Consider the following 10240-nt stretch of genomic DNA (forward strand, 5'->3'; position numbering starts at 1 on the left):
ATAATAATAATAATAATAATAATAATAATAATAATAATAATAATAATAATAATAATAATAATATTGTGTTGGTCCGCCCTCGGAGCTGGATGGATCCGGATGGATTCCTGAAAGCTCTGGGGGAGTTTCTGGTTGATAAAGCTGGCGCTCCTGTTGATGCTCTGGTCGAATTGTGGAATGGGGAAATGACCAGAGCGATTCACATGATCGCTCCTAAGCGTCCTCTCCCACCGGGCAGAGCCCGTTCATCCCCTTGGTACACACCTGAATTACGGGCGATGAAGCGGGTTGGGAGACGACTAGAGCATAGGTGGACAAAATCACGGGATGAATCTGACCGAACACACTTAAGAACCCATTATCGGGCCTATGCTGTGGCGGTGAGGGCAGTGAAGAAGAAATTTTTCTCCACTTCCATTGCCTCCTCACAGTGCCGTCCAGCGGAACTTTTTCGGGTGGCATAGGGGCTGGTACAGCCAGGCCCCAGGAAAGATCCTGTACCACCCTCGATAACCCGCTGTGACGACTTTGCCCAGCACTTTAAGGAGAAAATCGCTCAGATTCATCACGAGCTGGACTCCACTAGTGATTCAGAGCCTTCAGGGGAGGTGGCAATGTTGCCGTCTGGTCTGACATTGTTGAATGAGTTTCAGTTATTGCGGCCTGATGATGTGGACAAGGTGCTTGGACAAGTACGTCCCACCACCTGTTTACTGGACCCCTGCCCGTCGTGGCTACTGAACAAAGCCAAACACGGGACTGGGGCCTGGACCCTGGACCCTGGAGGTCATCAACGCCTCTCTGAGGGACGGCCGGATGCCTGCCCCTCTAAAGGAGACGGTGGTCAGGCCGGTCCTAAAGAATGTGTCCCTGGATACAGAGATGGCCGCCAATTATAGACCAGTGGCCAACATCCCATTCTTGGGCAAGGTGTTGGAACGGGTGGTGGCGGGACAACTCCAAGCTCTCTTGGATGAGAGTGATTTTCTGGACCCATTTCAGTCCAGCTTCAGACCCGGGTATGGTACTGAATCTGCCTTGGTCGCCCTGTATGATGACCTGTGCAGGGAGAGAGACGGGGAGCGCGTCCCTGTTGGTCCTCTTGGACCTCTCAGCGGCTTTCAATACCATCGACCATGGTATCCTTCTGGATAGGCTAGCGGGATTAGGAGTAGGAGGCACTGCTTGGCAGTGGTTCCGCTCCTACCTCAACGGCCGATTCCAGAAGGTGGTGCTGGGGGACTTTGGCTCTGCGCCATGGCAACTCTTCCATGGAGTACTTCAGGGGTCCATTCTGTCCCCCCTGCTATTCAACATCTACATGAAACTGCTGGGAGAGGTCATCAGGAGGTGTGGGCTGCAGAATCATCAGTACACTGATGATACCCAGCTTTACCTCTCTTTTTCAACCAATCCAGGTGAGGCAGTGGCTGTACTGAACTGGTGCCTGGCCGAGGTACTGTGCTGGATGAAGGCCAATAAACTGAAACTCAATCCAGACAAGACGGAGGTCCTGCTAGTGGGTGGTTCGAGCTCCTGGGTAGGTGACTTGGACCTTGTCCTGAATGGGGTTGCACTCCCTCTAAAGGACAAGGTCCACAGCTTGGGAGTGCTCCTCGACCCAGAGCTGTCCTTGGAAGCGCAAGTGACTGTGGTGGCGAGGAGCGCTTTCCTTCAGCTTCGGCTGATCCATCAGCTGTGTCCCTACCTGGAGGACAATTGCCTAGCGACAGTGACGCACGCATTGGTTACTTCCCGGTTGGATTTCTGTAACGCGCTCTACGTGGGGCTGCCCTTGAAGACAGTCCGGATACTTCCGACGGTGCAAAACAGAGCAGCCAGGTTGCTGACGGTGACTGGGCATTATTCTCACATAACCCGTCCTCTACCTGCTTCACTGGTTTCTCATCGAAGTCTGGGCTCAGTTCAAGGTACTGGTAATCACCTATAAAACCCTTAATGGCTTGGGACGTGGATACCTAAAGGAACGCCTTCCATATTTGCCCTCCCGCCCCTTGAGATTGGCAGCAGAGGCCTCCTCCGGGAGAGACATCAGGCGGCAAAGTACCTGGAGGAGGGCTTTCTCTGCGGTGGTGCCCCATCTATGGAATGTGCTCCCCAGAGAGGTCTGCCTGGCACCGTCGTTATCTGTTTTTCGGTGCCAGGCTAAGACCTTTTTATTTAAACAATATTTTAACAACTCTTAATAATATCTATAGGTTTTAATTTTGCAGCCAGGGTGATTCTGGGTTTTTAATTGTATTATTTTACTATGTATTATGTTTATTTGTTTTATGTGAGCTGTCCCGAGGCTAAAAGCAATAGAATACAAAAATTTTAAATAAATAAAATACTTAGTGTCTTCCCTACTTGGTACCTCAGGACGCTTTGGGCTACAATACACAGTATCACAACCACTAGCCGTTCAGGCAGGGGCTGATGAGAATTGAAGTCCAAAGTGTCTGGATGGCAGCATGTCAGAGAATGCCATTATTCAATTTTAAGTTATCAAAACTATTTATATCAAAATCATGGGAGGAAAGGCCTGCTGCCACCACTTTCCTCTGGCACTGTGCTCAGTGGATGGAAGCTGAGACCCACAACTCAATTTGACTAGCGATCTCACGGCACTCCCACTGCTACACCACACCAAGCCAGCATCACGGTATCCCCACACTCAATGGAAGAACTTTGCCAGGATTGACTGTAGGATACGAGCCAAAGTGCAAAGAGGTGGCTGCCCGCCCTCTGAGTTGCCCAGCACAGCGGAATCCCTCCATGATTACCAGAGATGGATTTGGCACTTTCCATAGCAGGAACTCTTGGCAGTGCAGCAGGTCTGCTGGCTGAGGCCGTTCTCAGCAAGTGATCTGCAAGGGGAGGAAATGAAGGAGTCATCTCACCAAGCAGATCCTCAAGCCCAGCCCCACCCATGGAATAAGATGACAAAATAACTATCACTGATTAAAATGTCAGTATATCTAAATTAAGCCATCCCATCTACCAATATGCAGAAGGTTCCATTTTTGTTTTGCACAGGATAGATGCTGTGCAACCTGCAGCCCTGAAGCCGCCCACCACCTTCTACTGCATATGCAGGCCCCACTGAAACAAAGTACATTTCTTCAGAGGCACAACAATTATTACAGAATCCTACAATTGGTTCCTGGCCTGAGAGACTCTGGACATGCCGCTCTGTCAGTCTGTCTTTCTGCAATGCTTTTTTACAGATTGGCCCAATCCAGAAACATTACCCATCTTACTTCTGGATACTTGAAAACTCTTCTGGATTGAGTCAGACAGAGAATTAAATCGATCTAGACTTGGCCTTTGCTAAGCTGAGGTAGCTGGGATGGAAGGAGAGCGCTCAACAAGGGAAATCTGTTTGTGCAGACTAGCAGTGGCCTACACATGTCAAAGGAAATCTAAAGCATGCAAAGTTGCCTCTCTAGTACACAATGAAATGCATGTGCCGCAACGTCCATAACTCAAGGCAGTTTTGTTTCTCATTCAATGGAATACAGGTAGATGCTTTATAACAGCTCTGTCTGTGGGCCTAGTTATCATCATCATCTATACCAGCAGCCTTCAACATTTTCAGACACAGGACGCACCTTCACCTGAAACACACATTTGGGAACCACTTCTTAATTTTTTAAAATTACATATATGTTTACCAGTACGACAGGCTGCAGTTCAGTAGTGGGTCCTGATCCACCAATTCATGATCAGTAGGATACACAGGCGAGAGTAGCTTTCCAGGCTTTCAGGCAAGGTCTTTCCCAGCCCTAACTGGAGGTGCTTCCAGAGACCAGTAGGTGTTTTGTCAATGAGCAACAGCCCTTCCTCTAGCAACCCAGAGAGCAGCATGAAGTACATTGCAACAGACAGAAACACGCACTTGACCCAAAGTGTCATTCAGGGTTCAGTCCTGTGCCATGCTGGGAAACTTCATCAAATTATTTGAAGTGTGCTGTCACCTTCCTAGAACAGAGGGTGCTGGACCCAATGGCCTTCATGGCCCCTTCCAGCTCTACTATTCTATGATTCACAGGGATAAGACACAGCAGGTTTTTCTCTTTCCATCTTGGTTTGGAAACACTGCTTATGCTCTGAAAGGAACTGCTAACGGGATGAAAGAGGGCAAACAAACCAGAGCTGAGGCAAGACAGAAATTTTCCTAGTTAGAAAGATAAATAATCCAGAAATGAGTGTTGGATTGGGGGCACTCCCTTTCAAAGAAACAGGGCTACAGTTCAGGTGAAGTCCTGGATGGTCAGGTAGTAATGATAGTTTTTGCCCAGTTTAGGATGATGTGCATGGTCAAATGCGTCTTAAGCACAGCCTGGCTGGATCACTGCAAAGTGTTGTAGGTTGTCCTGGAAGAGTCTCCAAGAACTTAGCCTACTCAAAATGTACTGATAAGGATGGTTGGAAGCATGTAACATCTGCACCACAGTGCATGCAATTAATTAAATCCAATTAATTTCTGGATACAAATCAAAGTGTTGGCAATTACCTTTAAAACCCTAAACAGTTTCTCTCCAGAAAACCTTAAGAATTGTCTCCTCCTGTCTGACCTTAATTGTCCTTTAAGATATTGTGTGTGTGCGTGTGCCGGGGGGTGGGGTGCTTTGTGCCATGGTAGTGATAGGATGGTATGCAGAATAAGGCTTTCAGCAGAATTCTTCACTGAGGAGGAGATTTAGCTACTTCCATCTCTCCAGTTGTTTGGTTTCACTTTTGTCCAACAAGTATCTATCTGCCAAGCCATGGTGTTTAAACTGACACCTGATTTTAAGGTTTTATCTGTAGCTCCTTTCTCTACCGTTCTACAGGTTTCATTGTTCAGATCTGTGTACTTACAGCTACCATAAGCCACCTTGGGAGCTGTGCCTCAGTGAAAACTTGGATAGAAGAATTATTAATACATTAATACAGTATAAACTTGATACTCCACAACGGCCCACTCCAAGGAAGCACTTTCTGATCTGGTACTGGAGTACAGCAGTCCTACTGTCTGTGCCAGTCTTGTTGGCTACCCACGTCATCTGCCACGCATGACAAGCATTTCTTGGAGGGGCTGCCTTTGTCTCCAAGTAGATAGACTGGTAATTAATTACTACCACATCACCCTTGCTTGAGATACTGGGAGTCTGCTGAACAAAAGTGTCATCCTCACTTCTTCCTTGGTTGGGTGGTCAGCAGTTGGCTCCAACAGAAGAGAAAAAGAGATGGTGCCTCCCATTAAATGAACCTTTTCTTTTAGCTAAAGGCAGCCCATAAGAACTGTGGATGTCACTGGAATAATGCTAATACAGAAAGACATATACCTTGAACTGGAATTTCTGCATAGCTTGGTCTTTTGTCTGACAGTGTGGTAAGTGGTTTAGAAGCAGAAATTGGTCCACTTATGGAATGTCTCTGCAGAAAAACCAGAACAGTTATTTTTGAATTTGCTGAAGTTGAACTTAGAAATAGTGTACAGTTGAACCTTAAAACCCATTATGAATTTTACAAGAACTCTCAAGACATGCAACATCATCTGAGCGTCACTGCAGCCAAACATACTAGCTTGAACTGTAGTTCTAAAGCAGCACAGCCACCAATCTGCACTAGACTTTCCATTTCAGGGCCTCATCTGTAGAACACGAACTGATGGCCTACTTCACAGGGTTGCTGAGAGGATTTTTGATTAAATTATTTTATACAGTTATGTGTATTTTATATTGTTATTTATGTATTTTAATTTATTTGTAAGCTGCCCCGAGGCTTCGGCGAGTGGGGCAGCCTAGACATTTTCTAAATAAATAAATAAATATTGGGAAGAAACACAATAATAATAATAATAAAGTTTAAAGTTATGATTTAAATACCCTCAACAGGTTACAAGGCAAATGCCATATAAAATCAGAAAACTGCAAATAGCAGAACCTGAAAGAGAGAGGGCCCGGTTCACATACTTGCTCAGCCATGAAGTTCACTGGGCTAGACTTATTTCTTTTTTATACTGCTCAATAGCTGAGGCTCTCAAAACAATACTAGCTCTCAAAAAGTAGACTACAAAAGAAAACAGAAGTGGCAGATTTGCCCACTGCTCCTTGGGCTAACTGAACCCAAAGCCTTCTGCATTCAAAGCCGGTTTTCCACCAGTCTGAGTGCTGCCTTGCATTCTCTCCTCTGGTTACAGAAGGAACTGTTTCCCTGTAAGATCTAGCCCTAAACCTGTCGTTTGAGCACCTCTACAAACTAGGATTACACATCAGGATCAAACCTAGTTTGTAGGGAGCATTTAAACTGCAGCTATCCAGTTCAGCCCTTTGGGGGAGCAACAACCAAAGAAATGCCTCTGCAGTGTGTGCCCAAGGGGAAGATGGCCAGGCCGTGCATCGCATTCTGCAAACTATACACCTGAATCTGGACTCCAGCTCGCTCAGGAGCGATCACCGTACCAGTGTAGCCTACCTCACAAGGTCCTTATGAAGATAAAAAAGGAGAAACCCACATGCCCATGCTGAACTTTTTGGAGAGAAAGTGATGATAAATAAAATTTAATGTAATACATATGAGGGTGAGGGTGTTGAAGGATAGGCTGGACGTGCACATGGTGGCCATGTCGTGAGGGGGCTGGCTGGAGCCGGGGTCAGACTAGATGGCCTGGGAGGGCCCTTCTGACTCGCTCTGTTTCTATATGTTCTACTCCAAAATATTCACTTTTATTTGCATAATACAAGTGTTGATACAAGTCCTGCTATGTCAGCCTTCACAAAATATCCTCGAACTAATGAACATACATTTACCTGCATTGGGGATACTGCAGCTGCTGGAGGAGTTTTGAGGGGACTTGGGCTCAGGGGGGTACGAGGAATTGTAGCTGCAGCAGGACTAGGCACTAAAGAAAGACAGACAGACAGACAGACAGACAGACAGAAAGATGGATGTTTCTCTTTATGGTACAAAGATTCCCAAGTAGAAGCTCTTCGCTTTTTCACACCTAAAACCAAACCAAGTATGTTGGGCAGCAATTTGCTAAATTAAATTATTAACCCACTTTTCCACCAAAAATTGTGCACAGAGTGGCTTACAGTAGAGAATAAAAAGGAACACTAAAACACAACTTAAAAACAAATGCATTTGACCTAGATCTGGAATTCAGCCTAGCCTGGTCATGGGCTGTCTTCATAGCCTGTGAAGTGCTCCAGGTTATATGGCCAGAATCTGATGCATTTCCCACTAAGTGATCTAGCAATCCACATAACTACAGGAAGCAGATTATTTTGCTAAAGCAAAAATAAAATATTCTTTTTAGTGTACAATTTTCAAAGTCCAGACTAACTTTTAAATATAGCTTAAAGGGCATAACAACACACCAATGGAATTCATGGATTCAACAATATAAGCAAGACATCTAAAGAGAGAGCAAAATGCAGAAAGATAAGGCAGTTTAAAATGAGTTTTTACATTTTGAAGATGAAAACTTGCTATGCAGTGCCTTTAAACAACAAGAAATTACATGAAGCTGGGCTTCATAACCTGAGCACATCATATTATTATTATTATTATTATTATTATTATTATTATTATTATTATTATTACTATTATAAAGATATCCAATATCTTTTCAAGAGTCTTGTCATCACCCATTAGGAACTTCTTTGAATGAAACCTGTTGCATTCTACAGATGTAGAGAGCATATTCTGTTCACATTTTGAACTAATAAAACATTCAAAGCAGCAGGCGAGCAAGCGGTTAAACATAACAATATTGTGATTTTCCAAATACTGCATTCAACTTATGCAGGTACCATTTTTTCAATTACCTTGTGAGGCACTGTCAAAGGATTTGATAAGCGTTTTGACGGTGGGGGTAGGCTCAGAAGAAGTGGATGATCTGCGGCTCAACCCCATTCCTTGCCTCAGAGCAGCTAAGTCTCTTTCTACAGCATTCATGTAGTTGTAAACTCTGCCGCGTTCCTCTTCTTGCCTGAATACCACAGTAAGGTAGTTTTTAACATACCTGAAGAAGCACTGAATGGCCCGCCAGCACCTGACGCATTCGCAAGTGCGTGTGAGGGACACCCGCTGTGCTGGGCACCCCCAGGCATGGCTCAGCGGGCCAGAGAAAGCTTGAGACTTACCGCTCTTCCACAAGGGTACTTGCTATTGCTTCTAGCAGGGAAGATTTTGACTTCATTTATTAAGTTGGTGCTTTTTTGGATTAGGGAAAGGTTAATGGAGCTTTTGAAGCTGAAACTCAGTATTCTACATCTCTGTACTGATGAGGACCCCACCCTTACCCCAGCAAAACAGATGTTCAGGGTTTTGCAGATATATTCAGGAGCAGGGGTGGAATTGCAGCCAAAGGGTAAACTTTTTGAACTCAGTGGCATTCCCTCTCACAATCCATAGCACCACTTTGCTGCCTGTTCAAACTTCAAAGCAGCACAACATGACAGGATCCCCATAAGGGCAATGAGGCTGCTGGGCACTCTGCTCCTTAACAAAGTGCTTTATTTAGTTTCCAGTGGGGCCCATGCTCCTATTCGGGGCTCTCCTGCTGGATTCCACTGGAGCCTACCAGACTTTTCGGGGTCTCCATAAGAATACTGAACATGCTCTTTACCTCTGAGTTCTCCTTTTACTTGTTCACCAGATGGTAGTCCAGACACAAGGTCAGGACTTTTGCAACTGAGAAAACTAGCCTAAAGAGGCTGGGCTAGGTAGGAAGGCACTTCGTATTTACAATCTGAGTAACAGTCCTTACTTTGTACGGACTAACCTTGACTGTGATGATAAATCCAGACTAGTCCAGGGCAGAAAGTGGATCACTTTCTGGTGAACAAGTGGACAGAGAATTCATAGCTGAGGAACATTTTCCATTAAGGAAAATTTGATAATGGGCACTGCTCTGGAGAGAGAGACGTAAGTGTGGGTACGGCCCCACACTACAGAAGGGAAGGAACTTAAGAACCCAAGAAGGGACATGCCATAAAAAAACCAGCATTCTGATTATGCAGTTGCCAAGCCACCACCCTTGGGAACCCCCAAGCAGGACATGAGTGCAAAAGCCCCATCCTGCCAGCAAGTGCTGTGCACAGACATACCTCTTCTGCTTCTGCTGGCCACATTTGATCAACCAGCACTTAGCCACTTATAGTCTTATTCCCCTTGAATTTATCCAGTCCCCTTTTAAAGCTCTCCAAATTGGTGGTCCTCATTACATCTTGTGGAAGTGAACTGTACAATTCTTGTGCACTATGTGGAGAAGGACTTACTTTTATCTGTAAAACAACTCCACTATTCAGCTTCACAGGATGCCTCTTTCAGATTCTAGCATTATGGAGAGGGAAGCACAGCCAGGCTCAGAGCAGAATCACAGACAGAAACACACTGTAGCCACAGCCTATACCATCAGAAGCAGAAACATCTTGCCCACAATGCTTAGTGAGAGTGAAGAGAAGGCCCCCTCACCACCTCTTTCAGAAGAGGGCCCAGGCCCAATGGTTCATGTGAAACACAGAAACAGCGAGTCAGAAAGGGTCTCCCGGGCCATCTAGTCTGACCCCCAGCTCCAGCCAGCTCCGCTCATGACATGCCCACCATATGCATGTCCAGCCTATCTTCGAACACCCGCACCGATGGGGCCTCAACCCCCTCCCGTGGAAGCCCATTCCATACACAAGGGGTCCTAACCGTCAGGAAGTGCTTCCTGGCATCTAAATGGAACCTTGGCTCCCTGAGCTTTGCTCTGTTGGAGCGCATCCTGCCTTCCTCTGCAGGGGAGAACAGGTCTCTACCCATCTCCATGTGACATCCCCTCACATACCTGTATGTTGGCATAGAAATGTCCTAATAAATAAAATAAATAAATAAATAACCCCTCTGAGTCTCCTCTTCTCCAGGCTGAAGAGACCCAGTTTCCTCAGTCTCGCCTCATAAGGCATCCCCTGCAAACCGGCCACCAACCTTGTGGCCCTGCGCTGCACTGACTCTAAACTGGCTATATCCTTTCTGTAATGAGGGGCCCAAAACTGAACACAATACTCCAGATACGGGCGCACCAGAGTCGTATAGAGTGGTAGTAATACCCCTCTCGATCTAGAAGCCACACTTCTGGCTATGCGACCAAGGGTGGCGTTCGCCCTCTTGACCACTGCATCACACGGCTGACTCATGTTTAGCCTGCAGTCAATCAGCACCCCGAGGTCCCTTTCACAAGTGCTGCTCTCCAGCCACTTGT

The 10240-nt window shown here is 46.0% G+C and overlaps 1 protein-coding gene across 5 annotated transcripts in view; it reads right to left on the minus strand.

Annotated features, from left to right (window-relative positions):
* SPECC1L (sperm antigen with calponin homology and coiled-coil domains 1 like) overlaps positions 1 to 10240 on the minus strand; it is a 97115-nt gene that overhangs the window by 45707 nt on the left and 41168 nt on the right. For all 5 annotated transcript variants that reach the window (XM_044444390.1, XM_044444391.1, XM_044444394.1 and 2 more), the window contains 4 exons: positions 7821 to 7984; positions 6801 to 6892; positions 5334 to 5424; positions 2787 to 2870 (listed from right to left, as the gene is read on the minus strand). In XM_044444390.1, coding sequence (XP_044300325.1) covers positions 2787 to 2870; positions 5334 to 5424; positions 6801 to 6892; positions 7821 to 7984 — 431 coding nt within the window. The remainder of the gene's footprint in view (positions 1 to 2786; positions 2871 to 5333; positions 5425 to 6800; positions 6893 to 7820; positions 7985 to 10240) is intronic.

This window comes from Varanus komodoensis, unplaced genomic scaffold (assembly GCF_004798865.1).
Source record: "Varanus komodoensis strain SLA01 unplaced genomic scaffold, ASM479886v1 scaffold44_3, whole genome shotgun sequence".
NCBI lineage: Eukaryota > Metazoa > Chordata > Lepidosauria > Squamata > Varanidae > Varanus > Varanus komodoensis.